This window comes from Ahaetulla prasina, chromosome 1 (genome assembly GCF_028640845.1).
Source record: "Ahaetulla prasina isolate Xishuangbanna chromosome 1, ASM2864084v1, whole genome shotgun sequence".
Lineage (NCBI taxonomy): Eukaryota > Metazoa > Chordata > Lepidosauria > Squamata > Colubridae > Ahaetulla > Ahaetulla prasina.
The window spans coordinates 82,247,036-82,262,915 of NC_080539.1; the positions used below are offsets into that span (position 1 = coordinate 82,247,036).

The 15,880-nt window shown below is 38.9% G+C and overlaps 1 protein-coding gene across 1 annotated transcript in view; it reads right to left on the reverse strand.

Moving 5' to 3' along the window:
* ACTN2 (actinin alpha 2) overlaps positions 1-11,965 on the reverse strand; it is a 66,461-nt gene extending 54,496 nt beyond the window's left edge. Inside the window, exon 1 of the mRNA XM_058165934.1 lies at positions 11,554-11,965. Coding sequence (XP_058021917.1) covers positions 11,554-11,682 — 129 coding nt within the window. The 5' untranslated portion in view covers positions 11,683-11,965. The remainder of the gene's footprint in view (positions 1-11,553) is intronic.
* Positions 11,966-15,880: the final 3,915 nt, after the last annotated feature.

Below are 15,880 nucleotides of genomic sequence, written 5' to 3' on the forward strand. Positions count from 1 at the left end.
GGAAAGGTCTAAATATGTCACATTTACAGAGCAAATGTATACATACCTACAGAAATAAATCTTTAGAATGGGCGGGAATAAACCTAGTAGAATTCATTCATATGCCTAGGGCTGGATCCCTAATGGTATTTTTATACAGTATTATCCTTTAAAATAGTTCCTTCCAGGGTAGGTAGCCTTCTGCTTTGTGTCTTCATTCAGTTTCCATGTGTTGAAAGAACAAGGTGCTGCCTCTGACTAATTTTTTCTATTTTTATCTTTGAGGCAGATTGAAAATATACTCAAAATATACTCATTTCTGAGCAGTCAAGCTACAAGCCAACATATATCACTAGTAGCCTACATATCCCTTAGGACTGGAAAAGATCCTATATTTATTAGAGCATTTACTGTTCACCGTTCAACACATAGAAGCAGAGCAAGAGATCAAATAGCAGCTGGGGGGAATCTTGAAAAACCATCAATATGTGTCACAGTGTGACAATTAAATGCTTTACAGCCCCAGTTTTCCAATTCTAAGGTTTCCCACTGTGGTTTTTTTTTCTATTAAATAAATAAAAATACATCTGAGGACATTTTAGGAACTTTTAATACTGTATGGTGGTAGTAAGTGACAAAGGCTCTTAAGTGTAGTAAGTGACAAAGGAAAAGCTTGATTTTCTGATTTTTGTTTACAACAGGACAGATAGGCAATTGTTACTTAATTGATCCAGACATCCAGGTGTCTTTCCTAGAGGCAATATGTCTGCTGTTGAACTATTGCAGACCAAACACTTATTTAATTATTTGCTGCTGCTGAGACAATGGGAATTTGAATTAGACTTTCAACAAGGGCCACAATGGTGATAGTGAAAATTTTAGTGGAATGTATATCGGTTGGTCAGAGTCCTCCTGTGTAGAAATCCCATATAAGTAGGGCAGGGGTGAAATCAGGGGTGAAATCAAAAAAATTTCCCTACCGGTTCTGTGGGCGTGGCTTAATTGGTGGGCGTGGCTTGGTGGTCAGATGACTGGGTGGGCGTGGCCAATTACAATAAATAATAAATATAATAAATAAGATATACAAAACAATAAGTGGTACCAAAAACCAACTTTCACACTTTACACACACACAATACAACACAACTGACTCACACACAATGTAAAAGCAGCTGCACTTCACCCAAAATGGCCCCTGCAACAAGCAGGAACCTCACACTTTCACACTTTACACACACACAACACAACTGACTCACACACACATGCCACATACAGCTTTGTGAGATTTTGTGTGTTTGTGTAGTTAGAGTGAAACACTACAGAAACACACCAAATCTCAGAAAGCTGCACAAATATTTTATTTTATTATTAAGGTTTGTGGACTTCAATTCCCAGAGTTCCTCAGCAAGCAAAGCCAGCCAGTATTAATCACTCACTGATGAAATAGATTAGCTAAATTAGATTAGTTCTGTCTGGTGCTGAAAATGAAACTGGGGCTTTCCGGCTGGGAAAAAAGCCATGAGGTCGATCAGTAATCAGGTAAGTGACTTAGACTCTCTTAAAAGGAAGTTTTCTACATGTTTTCTACAGAAAACATGGTATTTTTAAGGTTCTGCTGATGAGGAACTCAGGTGAGATCCCCAGAGTAGCCTTTAATTTATTTATTTTTAAGTTTAAAGGCTCGGCCGATCTCAGCTGAGGGGCGGGATCCTTAAAGGCTTTTTTTTACTTTTAAAGGCATGTTTTGGCTGAAGCAAAACCTTCTTTTCAAAGTAAAAAAAGAACCCTCTGCTGATGGTGGGCCTCAGCAGAGGGAGGGGGCGGGGCCAGGGATTTTTGCTACCGGTCCTCCGAACTAGCAGCTGCCATCGCTACCTAATCGAGTGAGCCGGTGCAAACCGGGAGCATTTCATCACTGGGTGAAATCCAAATTTTTTCCCTACCGGTTCTGTGGGTGTGGTTTGGTGAGCTTGGCAGGGGAAGAATACTGCAAACTCTCCATTCCCACTCCACTCCAGGGGAAGGATACTGCAAAATCTCCATTCCCTCCCCTCCTGGGGGAAGGATATTGCAAAATCCCTATTCCCACCCCACTCTGGGGCCAGCCAGAAGTGGTATTTGCCTGTTCTCCGAATTACTCAAAATTTCCGCTACTGGTTCTCCAGAATCTGTTAGAACCTGCTGGATTTCACCCCTGAAGTATGGGTGAAATCCAGCAGGTTCTGACAGGTTCTGGAGAACTAGTAGCGGAAATTTTGAGCAGTTTGGAGAACTGGCAAATACCACCTTTGGCTGGCCCCAGAGTGGGGTGGGAATTGGGATTTTGCAGTATCCTTCCCCTGCCATGCCACCAAGCCACACCCACCAAGCCACGCCCACAGAACCGGTAATAAAAAAAATTGAAACCCACCACTGGCTGGATTACATCAAGGATTACCTCCTGCTAGCATGAAGAAGGGGACAAGACTCCATTACATGTTCAGGGACTCAAGCTGAGGAAAAATGTTCCATCATACAGTAAATTAAACCCAAGCACCCAGCCAGCACACCCATTCCATAACTCAAAAAGCCTTGTTCTAATGTGCCAGGAGCTTCAAATCTTCTCCTTATCACCTGGTATCAGAGAGAAAGGAAGAGATTTAGCTAAATGAAGACAGAGTACAATGCAAATCAGGCAACACAGTTGTATTGCAGAGAGATTGCCTCTCACGAATAAAGGTGAATACACAGGTCCCAGGATAATGTTGCAGGATCCAGTCTGGGTCAGTCACCGGAACCAGAGGTTTTATCTCCCAAGCTTTCAGACTCGTGCTGGAGCCCATCTTCAGGGAATTTCTCACTAGCAGAGCATGTGCTGTTCTATGTGTGTGGTATTTATAGTGCCTGTTGTATGTGGCTTTTTAGATGTTGATTCTCTCTAGTACCATATTAGTCATTTAAGAGACAGTTGTCCATAGAGCTAAAATGCCAGGTCCGGAGTCCTCCCAATCCAACCAAAAGATTACAAAGGAATTTAATATATTGACTTGAGATATTCGAAGGGCTGCTACTTTCTATTTCCTGTAGCATTTTGGAACTGATTTAAGTGTAGATACTTTATCAAAGCATAGACAAAAGAGAGGGGGGGAAAACCTCTCTTTTTCCCCAGAGGAACACCTCAGTTTTATAGGAGTAACAAATGACATTTGTGACCCCTATAATGTTCTGGCTATGCTGTCTTCACACAGGTCACTGTGTCATGAATTTTTAAGATGGCTACAATAACTACTTAATTTACTTTTACTTACGCATCGATTTGGTCCAGGGAAATGCAGAATCCTTTTCTCTTACAGGTGCATCTACCGATGCTTTCCGCAAGACATATATCACATTTCATTTATATTTCAATTTATAAGAAAATTGGGCATTTGGTCAGATGCTTTTTCTCTCAAGAGTAATTAGTATTTCCTTAGGTAGAACTCTATAGCTGCCAAGTATGACCACAGATGGCAGACAGTGAAGAATCTCCAGGAGAGATTATTGGCTGCAATATTAAGGAGAGCCCCTTTGAGATAGGAACCTTCTTGTAGTAGAATTTCTCACGTAGGAAGCTGCACCCATTACTCAGGGGTGAAATCCAGCAGGTTCTGACAGGTTCTGGAGAACCAGTAGCAGAAATTTTGAGTAGTTCAGAGAACCACAAATACCACCTCTGGCTGGCCCCAGAGTGAGGTGGGAATGGATATTTTGCAGTATCCTTCCCTTGCCACGCCCACCAAGCCACGCCCACAGAACCAGTAGTAAAAAAAATTGGATTTCACCACTGCCATTACTATTCCAGAACTTTTGCTTCTCTTCCCTCTGGAATCTAAATAATTTCCACCACCCAACAGAGCAAGCTGCAACTGAATGGCAGAGAAGAGAACACTGTTGTTTACTGCAATGGCAATAGAGGAGCAATTGTACTCTGCTCCTGTAACAATCCTAATTTGAAATACTACTTCTGAACTGCTCGGAACAGTGAGTGAACAACATTCACTGCAAAGGTCTTACTACGAAACACTGGAATTTTAGCTAGCCTCAGGAGCATGCTTGTAAACTATTAATAGAATATCCTGTGCATTCCTAGCTTTCTGAAGCCAGCACAACTGGAATTCTGTAAAGAAGAATCAGATTTATGCAGCTGCTACTGAAGGGAAGCTAAGCATAAAAGCTTGCTATATCTAGAAAATCAATTTGATTAGCCCCAGGAAATTTAGCTACACAGATTTCTTTGCAAATGTCTGAGTGTTCATTGCGACGCCTAATGTAGAAGTCACCTTTATTTCTTCTTTTCATTAAAGTAGACATACCCAATTCCTGCAACCATTCATCAAATGTTTTAGCCTCCAGTCCCCTAAGCAACAAAGATGATTAGGGATTGGAGGCTAAAACATATGAAGAATGGTTTCAGGAATTGGGTATGTCTAGTTTAGTGAAAAGAAGGACTAGAGGTACCATGATAGCAGTATTCCAATATCTAAGGTGCTTCCAGAAAGAAGAGGGAGTCAATCTGTTCTCCAAAGCACCTGAAGGTAGGTTAAGAAGCAATGGATGGAAATTAATCAAGGTGAGAACTGATCCAGAACTAAGGAGAAATTTCCTGACAGTTAGAACCAGTGGAATGACTTGCCTCCAGAAGTTGTGGGTACTCCAACACTGGAAGTTTTTAAGACGAGATTGGACAACCATGTCTCTGAAATGTTATAGGGTTTCCTGCCTGAGCAGGAGGCTGGACTAGAAGACCTCCAAAGTCCCATCCAACTTTGTTATTATGTTAGATAGTCTAAGGCATAATAGCAGAGACCATTCTTTTGAGGGTACAGGGAGGTGGGAATTAAAACTGGCCACCTATAAAGCCCTTCATGGCATAGAGCCTGGTTATTTGTGGGACTGCCTATCTTGACTAGTTAAGATCAGGCAGAGTTAGATCAAAAAGAGGTCAACCTTCTTCGTCTCAGCATCTGCCCTATAGAAGAGTATCTCCCCCACCAAGACCTATATAACTCTCATCTTGATGATATTCCAAAGACTTTTGAAAAGATGGCTGTTTTCCTAGGTCTAGGGATAAGGTGGTGTGAATCTCTTTTGATTATTTTGGGGTATGTTACTTATGGCTATTGCTTTCTTTTATATGTATGTATGTATGTATGTATGTATGTATATCAGGGTGAAATGCTCCCAGATCGGACTGGATCGCGCGGTCTGGTAGCAATCGTGGCCGGTAGTTCGGTGATCCAGTAGCGATGGTGGAACAAAGCTGCACCCACCTGTCCGGGTGTCATTACTTCCAGGTTTTAACCAGGAAGTAATGTGTTTTTTACCTTCTGCGCATGCTCAGAAGGTTCTGTGCATGCTCAGAAGGTCTGTGCACACATGTGATGCACAGCACATACACTTCCAGACCGGTAAGGAAGGTAAGAAGATTTCACCACACACACACACACACACACACACACACACACACACACACATTTTTGTCTCTTCTTTTTACTTTCTTTAAGGTTACAAGCAGCGTCTAATTTTTATTATATAAATAAATGGAATTGTTGAAGTGCACATGGCAACCATGACTGAAATGTATATACATAGCCTCTGCCACTATAGTAGAATTATGCATTTTCCTTTTATGGCATTTAGAAGCCTACATAGAATAGCAAAGAAAAAGAATATTTAGAACTGAAGATTGACAGCATTAATACAAAAGAGCTTCACATAGTAGAACTGCTAGCAAAACTATATTTGGAGCTGTGGTTTCCTAATGCATTTCCCTTGAGACCCAGCACCTGAATAACACTTTTAATTAACATAGACTACTTCATGATGCGCCAGCTACCAGCACATTTCTCTTGATATGCAGCATGACCTCTGCTTCCCGTTCTTTTCATGCACGTATCGCTACAATATAAGGTTTGGAGAAGCAATTTCACAGTTATTAATGCCTCCAAAAAGGATCGTGGATTTCTCATTTTCCTCCTTTATGTTATATATTCTGGAACGATAACAGCAAACCTTAGCACTGCATACAATTATTAAAACATTACTTTCTATCTCAAGTGAATTTTGGACAGCTAGTTAAGGCAATTGGAGAGGCTGTACGCCACCTAAGTCCTACTGTATTTCAAAATAATTTTCCTAGCAATTTCATCTGCAAAATGATTGTTCACTGCCAGTACTGCCTGTGAAGCAGAGCAAAGAGCTTTTTTTTTTTTTTGAGATCAGATCTGTCTACCAGAAGGTCAAAATTTCATAGGGCTGCATAGCATCTTTTAGGTGTTTAAAGAACATGCAACATTCTAAACCCTTAACTCTAACCTTCATCGAGGGATTTTTAGTTTATTTATTCAATGACCGATACAGTCTGGCCCAAATGTCTAAGAGAATTACCAAAATGAAAACCAGAATTCACAATAACAGAGGAACCGAAGTAATAAATCTGTCAGACACACTGGTGGAGCTGAAACCCAAAAGTATAGGGAACAACAACCAGACTGTACAGAGCAAATGAAGTTATCTACAAATTCATTAGATATTTTTCTCAGAAAAGAATCAATCTCTTCTGGCGGTTGGTGACAGTAAATGCCAGCTGTCACCACTTCCATCTGGCCTTTCCTGTGTGTTTAACAGGTCAGTAACCCTCCTCCTGATAAACAAATCTTTTTATATTTATTTACCCACCCTGTGTGGGCTGGGTTATTAATCCTTTCCTCAACATTAGTGTTGTGCCCAACATCTCTGCCTCCAGCACTAATGCTTTCTTCAGTAGAAGAAACAGGCACTCTGCCAAGTCTGCCCATTCACATCTAGACTAGGATAACCAAGGATTTTTGAAGGAAGCTATAGTGCTTACAAACACAATAAAGTGGCTATGCCCTCAGTGAAGGATTAGCCCTCACAAATATCTTCATAAGTGGAGGCAAGCCCCTTCTTGTATTCTGCACTAAAGCAAAATCTTGCTACAACAATATCATTCTGGGTCTTATCTGCCTATGGAGTCCCCCAATATGCTCTATAGTTCTGAAATATGAATCTGACAGCATATGCAGATTTATATTTGATTTCCCCTTAGAGGTCCCAATGTGGAGCAACAGAAAATATTTGCTAGAGGTTGAGATTTAAGTATATGTGTTTTCTTGCAATATTTTTATACTACCGTAACAAAGCTCTCTGCATTGTTTCATACATAAGATGCCTCTTACATTCATTGAATGAACGGGTATAATTAATGTTGTGTTTGATCTATAATCTGTGGCAGCATTCTGCATGTCCCTTTTCTCTTCTTGACATCGTGGGCTATTTTTGGAAAACAAGCTTTGGGGGATTTTCAATAGAGATGCCCAAATGCAAAGGCAGATTACACTGTGCTGAAGATGAAGGTACACTTTTTTTGTGAGGACATAGCAGTTTAGCTCTGTTAACTGCTCTGTTAGCAGTTTAGCTCTGTTAGCTCTAAAAATGTCGTCTCAGCAGTTAGTCCCATTAGAATCTACAGTTCATGCTCCCAAATAAGTAAGTACGGGATTGCAACTTATATTACGCTAATTTATGTCATCTAGAATTCCTTGTCATTCCTTGTAAATTCCCTCATTGACTGACTGACTTTTCCAGTTCTAACACTCATTCTAGCAAAACATTTTCAAGGAAAACCAGAGCTTCCCAAGTATATCACAGAATATCATCACATACAGACATTGTCCACCATTTTTATTTTAATTCTGTCCCGTGGTGCAGCTTCCTAACACCTCTTAATAACACAGAGACATGCATACATATATTTTGCTGGTCCTTGCTTTACATAATGTCCAGAGTGCATGTGATCACAAAGGAAGACCACATTTTTTAATGGTAAATACAGCCTGCCTGTGTGGGGCCCTCCTGGATTCTCTGCTTGTCCCATGGTTATTCCCCACATAAAAAAGATTTCAAGGGGTTCAGTGAGTCAACAAGAAACAAAAATGATTGTGTTGATGATCAGGCAGACTTAAAGCACTGCTTGAATTGGCTTAAACATACTTAGTTTTATAGTTAGCATTAGTTTTCAATCACCATGCACATTTTTAAAAATCAGATCTGTCCCTATTTTCAGCTCTTCATAACTCATCTTCTTGTATTGAATAAAACGATACTTTCCCAGAATTGTCCCCCTATTTAAGATTAAACACATAATATATAGACCAATAGAGTTCTGTTATATAACACCCACATTTATGGAAATCTATTGAACAAAGGATTTCGCACCAAGGAGTTTGGATGATTGCAGGAACCCTGTGAGCTGGAGTTATAATTAGGTGTCATGGCCATTGTAATCCTAAGGACGTCATCATGTCTTACCAACAACTGTTGACAGTTCTCATACCAGGCATATCCTGAAATGGCAAGTCTGCAGAGGGCAGCCCACAATAGAAACAATGGCATTTATTTTTGTCCTGTTCCAAGATTGTCTCATAGTACATATATGCTAGCCAACTGCTGGGCTTGTTTGGCTGTTCAATATTAGATTACTGGTTTGAACAAAGCTCAGCAACCATGCAAATCATTGTATATATGGACTTCAGGAATGTACTTTGGGGAGCTTATTTTTAACATCATGGAGAAAAAAGCCTGCCACCCTCAGAATTTGCAAATCCACAAGTCCTACTGGGAGAGCATGTTATTTCCTGAAATCCAAATAACAGACTTTTCTCATGCCAAGAAAAGAGATTGCCTTCCCTCAGGTGTTATTTATAGATATATGCATCCAGTTAACCTTTTCCCTTTCTTACAGACTGAGGACAATGTAAAACTATGAAGGTTGCAATCCACCAGTCACTCAAATCAAGTGAGTTTGTTGAAGGAGAGAGAGGGCAGAAATCCTACTGAAAGGGCTGGAGTGCAATGGAACAATGTTTTAGACATTATTTCTTTTTACCATTTTCATCCTGAAATAATATGAATTTCAAATGTTTTGTCTAATTGTGACTAAACAACATATTATTATTATTATTATTATTAATAATAATAATAATATTATTAATAATATTATTAAAATGACAGTATGCACAGCAAACAAGATAACTATGCTGGATTTCGTATCACAGATCACTAGTCGAATACTTCCCAAGCGTTTAGGACTGCGTGATGTATCGGCGAATTATACGAGCAGATCCCAGTAAGGTGGCCTTCTGCATTATTATCATTATTATTATTATTATTATTATTAATGTAAATTGGATATATTCTGTACTGTAGCATCTGTTATGCGATGGTAATTCTTTGGTAGCATCCATTAAGATTGTTCCATTTTTGTTAGTTTTAAGAAAAAAATTAAAGGATTTCTGAATTCTAAATAAAGCCAGTTAAGCCACTAGAAATCAAACCATTCAAAGCCTCGATTGAAAAAAATATCTGCTCTTTTCCACAAAATAAATAACTGCTAAAAAAAAAATAGCAATAGCACTTATACACTGCTTCTCAATGCTTTACAGCCCTCTCTAAATGGTTTACAGAGTCAGCCTATTGCCCCCAACAATCTGGGTCTTCAGTTTACCGACCTTGGAAGGATGGAAAGCTGAGTCAACATTGAGCCAGTGAGACTCGAAATGCCAGCTGACTTGAAATGCTGTGAAAAAGTTCAGAAAATGGCTAAATTTACATACTCCCCCAAAAGTCATGATTTGTTGTCCTTTGAATATGTTCTCCTGGTCTCTATCATGCTAAGCTGACAATTCATGTACCAGTCTAATAAGCTTAATAGCTTCTTAGCACATTATGGGAATCATGAAAGTCAACACGCATGGGCTTAAAAAGTGACTCAATGCAATATGAACACAGCCTTTTTCAAACCATTTTTGTTAACTTTAATGGTCTATATTCAGGAAACTGCACATAGGATTCTAACCAAGCACAATACAGTTTTACAATGGATAACTAGACCTGGAAAAACTGCAGATCAACCTGCCCTCAGTTATAAAGTTCAAAGGTGACCTTGGGCCAGACACTCAGACTCAGTTTAACCTCCTTCATAAAGTAAGAATAAAATTGAGTTTAATGTATTTGTGTCATCTTGCAAGCTCTTGCTAGAGCACAACGCCCAAATCATCACCCCAAACAACATCATCCTGTTTCAAACACAGCAGCTGCAGATAGTATGATCAGGACTGTAATATGTAAACCGGGCAGCATAACTTTTTCCTTCAGTGCCATGACACTGAAACGTCCAGCTCTTATTAGCTAGAAAGCTGTCTATTATCACTAAGAGGGCAAAAAAAGAAAAGGATCAACACCGCTCCCCTTTACATCTTTAACAGAGCTGGGATTGTCTCTGTGGCTGCTGTTTTTCTAAAAAAATGTAGAATCCTTTAGGCATTGAATGTACTGTGTAGTTTGACTCCAAGTTGTATATTTGATTAAATCTTCCTATATAAATATGCACAATGTTGAGCTACTGTCTGGCCTTCTTAAATCAGAGGACATAGAAAAAAACATGATGTGATTAGGAAAGTTGAAATAATTCTATTATTACTATAATCTTTTGATCTACCTGCATTGAACATACAGTAAGAAAAAAGACAACATTGTTCAAAAGAAGTGCTAAAGGTAGCAAAAATCTTATTTAACCTTTGACCAAGAAAAGATGATGCTTCATTTATTCCTAATCACTGAACCAATTCACAGAACTTTATAAATGTGCTGAAAAATCTTAGTTACAAGGCTGAACCTAAACATGGAAGAAAATCCCAAACTATTCCTGATGGGACTCTTGCCATGTACGCAGTGAGGCATACAGTTCGAAGCCCAAGTTCTGAGCATCAACAATGAGGGCTTAGTGAGCTTCTGATGAAATATAGAGAAGCAAAAGCTTTCTTTCACATTTACTCTCATCCTGTCAACTGCATTTCAGAAAGCATTTCCAGGATCATGTTCACAAGGGTCTTCCTTTGTGTCCAAGCAGCAACAAAGAGCCAGAAATGGAATGAAGGACCATGTTAGAAGAGGCAAGCATATGTATTAACTACCTATATGGGGTTGGTTTCTGTTTACCTTTAACATCCTCAATCTATGAAGAAGCACCTGTGTGTGTTTGCTATAAAACTGTACTCACTTAAAGAAAAACAAATGCATGTACATTTATAAACAGGTAACCACCAGTATGATGAAGTAGGTAAGGTACTGGAGTAGAGACACATGAATTTTAGTTCACCATTAGTGTGGAAACTCACTGGGTGATTGGGTCATCTGTATCTACACATAATCTACTTTATATTATTCTTTGGGGAAATTTGGAGAAGGCATACCATATATTCTGCCTTTGGCTCTTGGCAGAAATCTAATCCTAACAAATAAAGAAAGTAACACAATTCAAAATCCATGGTGAGACACTACCAGTGCTTCAAATGATAATACAACACCAAACTCTAAAACCATCATCCTATCTTTCACTTCCACTCCTCCTCCTCCTCTATTTCTCACCCACCCCCTCCAAGTTTTCAACAAGTGAGCATTCTAGAGAGTGACATGACGATCAGCACAAATCCCCATTCAACCGGAGATGGTTTTCTTTGGCTGGGCTTTTCTGACCTTCCTTTGCTGCTTCTCCCATGCCGGATCCAGGAGCAGGTCCCTGTCCCATTCGTCCTCTTGGTTCATGTATTCATCCTCTTCATATTCGTAGCTGTAGTGTAGGTTGGAATTGATCTGAGTGGTCATCTTGCTTAGAGATCAGGTCCTTTTTCACCGCTGTAGATGGTTACTGTAACTTATCAAGGATCTTCTCAAGATGATTGTAACAATGGGGATGGTACTATTTCTTGTAAAGGAAATTAATCTTGCAGAGCGGCCCAAAGACGAAAGGTTCCCCCCCCCTTTACTTGGCTCTGAACAGGAAGGGAAGATAGAAGAAGAGACAATAAAACTGACAGCGGGAGCTAGCCTTCACTTTCTTGCTCAGCTTTCCTGCTCCTGGACTGCTGCTGCTGGCTGTAAACCAGGCTCTGGCTGAAGGCAGCTGCTGGGCACTGCTTCTGCTTTTTATCCTCTCGTCTTGTCACCTGACCCTGCTCTGTCTCGCTTGGGACATATCCATCTCCGTCCCCTCCCTGCCTGGACTTTTTGAAGTTCCCCTTCAGAAGAAGTCTGAATTTGCTACCTAATCTGGGTGGGGGAAAGGACATTGGGTTTGCAGAGAGAAGCAGAATATCCTAGAAGAAAGGCATTTGTTACTCTCAGGAGCTCTGATCCCATCCCCCCTTCAAACTTGTTACAGAGCATAGCCCATCATAGGTGTACAGAAATATTATCTTCTCCTGCAACTCAAGGAATATAAAATACATGCATATAAACATGCACAGAGATGGAAAAGCAACGAATAAGAATAATATGATTAAAATAAGTTTAAATAGCCAGATGCAGTCTAATAATAAATGACTTTCACCTTTACTTTCCTCCTGAAAAGTATTTCCAGGCAAGCTATCTCAGAAAAATAGATATATAATATTCTAAGATAAAGTCTGCCATGCCATTCCAGTTTAACAAAATTGCATCAATCTTATTTTGTAGAGCAGTCTTATTCCTTTTTCTAGTAATACTGCAGTTCTATGTCTTTTGCCAAGAGTGGATACCAAAACCATTTTTTATTTCCATTCAATCGTGACCGATTCTCAGAGACTGCCTGGACAAGTCCTTTGGGTTTTCTTAGCAAGCATTTTCAGAAGTGGTTGCCATTCCTTCTTCCTAGGGCCGAGAGAGAATGACTGGCTCAAAGTTACTCGGTGAATTTCTAGAGCTAAGAGTGAACTTGAACTTTGGTATCCCAAAGTTTTAGTCTAAAACTTTTAACCACTTTACCCCACTAGTTCTGTATAAGAAAGCTGAATTAATCTGAATCAGCAAATAAAAACTGAACATTATTTACTTTTTCTACAAGATTATTCTGGTACACTATGTTTTGCAAAGTGTAATCCTTTAGATAATTTTATTGGTTTAATGGAAATTTCATTTCCATTCATTCATTCCTGCTGGAGACTGCTTGTTGTCTATTCTTGATTTAGTTCATCACTTTGGTTCTCCCAAGCTGCTAAAAACTGAGGTTCATGTGACGAACTATTACAATTGTCCATCTCTTCTATAAAAGTTTATCTGATTATAATTATAAATAATTATAATTAGAACTGCAGAAAAATAATTACTATCAACCTGCCTTCCATTGAGGACCTGTATACTGCACGAATCAAGAAGAGGGCCGTGAAAATATTTACAGATCCCTCACATCCTGGACATAAACTGTTTCAACTCCTACCCTCAAAACGATGCTATAGAGCACTGCACACAGAACAACTAGACACAAGAACAGTTTTTTCCCGAAGGCCATCACTCTGCTAAACAAATAATTCCCTCAACACTGTCAAACTATTTACTAAATCTGCTCTACTATTAATCTTCTCATCGTTCCCATCACCAATCTCCTTCCACTTATGATTGTATGACTGTAACTTTGTTGCTGGTAATCCTTATGATTTATATTGATATGTTGACCATCATTTGTGTTGTAAATGTTGTACCTTGATGAAGGTATCTTTTCTTTTATGTACACTGAGAGCATATGCACCAAGACAAATTCCTTGTGTGTCCAATCATACTTGGCCAATAAAAAATTCTATTCTATTTTATTCTGTTCTATTCTATTCTATATCATAAATTCCAACGATTTGATTTGGAAAACTATTTTAACCCACTTTTATAAAATGGAAAGTCATTACTTGCATCAACTCCTGGGGAAGTAAAAAGGAACAGCTACATACAGTACATTACATTACCAAAGAGAACAGTAATGTAATTCAACAGAGCAAACATAAATTACCTGAAGACAAGGGCATACATAAGACAAGTAGAGAGAAGTGGGTAATACTCTGCAAAACAGTTCAAAATAGTTAACATTTCCATGTTACAAAAATTGAGTTCTTAACTTCTACAAGAATGATGTTAATTTGCCAAGAGAAAACTTCTATTTGCTGCTGGTGAGAGATTTTGCAATGCCACACACAATTTCTCTCTCCTTTTACCATATGGTACAAATTCCATAGTTAATTCTGGTTTAAGTTCACCATGCCCTTTAAAACCTGAGGGCCCTTTTAGATACATGCTCCTAATTTAATGCTTCAGCAATAGCAAACAGTAAAATTTCCCACTTCTTCCCAGATGTGACAATGGAAGTCTCTTTGCTTTGCTTTTCCCCCTTTAATCCAAATATATGATCTAAACTTCTAAACTTGCGCTGCCTCCAGAGCTTGGGGAGACAGTTTTCACCCTCCCGGAGGCTCAAGGAAAGCCTCTGGAGCCCGAGAAGGACAAAAACACCCCTACCCGCCATGGTGCAGGCGGCCGGCTAGGCCACGCCTACCCAGCAACAGGGCAGAGAACCCTTTGCTAAAATTTTTGAAGCCCACCCCTGCAAAGAGACCCACCCATCTCTGAAGGAATTAAGCAGTTCAGCCGATTCAATTATTTTGTAAAGAGTGTACAATTACTTAGAAAAGAAGGAATTTGGGAGTCATGCTAGGTCAGAATAAAAACTGCTCTAAACCCCTCTCCACAGTATCAAACAGAGTCAAGTGAAAGTGGAGAACAAGGACAGAAAACCAGTAACACATTAGTTTGCAATACCTACCAGTTAATATTCAAAGACCATCGTTATCTGTGTTAAAAGAAATATCATAACTAGAAGAGGCCCCTAACATCCGTATCCTCCATGAATTGTTCTAATTTCTTATCATTTATTCTTGTGGAAGCACATTACATGACTTAGGTGCTGTGTAAAGAAAATACTTTTATGTGTTCTAAATCTCCAACTTTTAATCTTTAGTTTTTCCTTCCTAGTAGATTTCAGCAAAATGGACATCCTGTCCAAAAAAAGAAGATTGTGTATAGTTTCAGTCAAAGGATTAATTAGACTAACAGAGATTCTTAAATGGAAATATGGGATTTTTTTTTCTAAAAAAGGAAAGACCTACTGAAAAGAGACCTGATTGGGTTATAGTTAATTAGCTACCATGAAATATGAATTCTCACATAAAAATATTTGGAAATATACAGTATTCTGCTTGATTTCTGCTTGAAATTATATGAAAATGAATTATTTCAATGAAATCAACACATCTATTCCTAAACACATTACTTGAAACAGTAATTGCATGTTATTTCCATGTAAGCTTATTTAAGCTTAACTGATTTTTTTTTTAAATTCACACAGAAAAGGACGGATGAATCATTTTCCTCCCCATGTCTTCACACATGAGAATTTCAGGAACACTACACAGACTTAGGATATAATACACACAGTGACAGGTGGAAAACTACAAATAGTGCTGGCATAGAGCTGGAAAAAATGGCGAGACAGATCCAAGGATTTAAAAATGGTTCAGTAGCGGGAATGCAAAAGGCAAGAGAAAAAGAGGCCGGGACTTTACATATAGAATAACTTACTACTTTCACACATGCATACATTTTAAGCATCCATAAATTCTGTTTCTATTTCACATCAGCTTACTATCACTGCCAGCAATGTGAGAAACTGTATTTTTAGTTTCGTTTCAAAGACTCATTCTAAAGGAGATTTATTTTTCTTTTTAACTGCTAGCTGCTAGTGATTCTTTTCAAAGGTGTGTCACACTCTTCAACAACTGACAATTGTTATTACAAGAATTGCAGAGCAGGCAGCAGGTTGGACTGACAAGCATAATGGAGCTGTTGATTCCCAGGTCAACTTTATACAGCCAGCAATTATCTGGGTCTCCGTTGGAAGATCAATAACATGCAATGACTTATAAGGTGGTTTCAAAGGGGATAATAGTAGTAAGAACAAGGAATAAATTGCTTAATGCGGCTTATTGTTTTTGTTCATACAGCACTT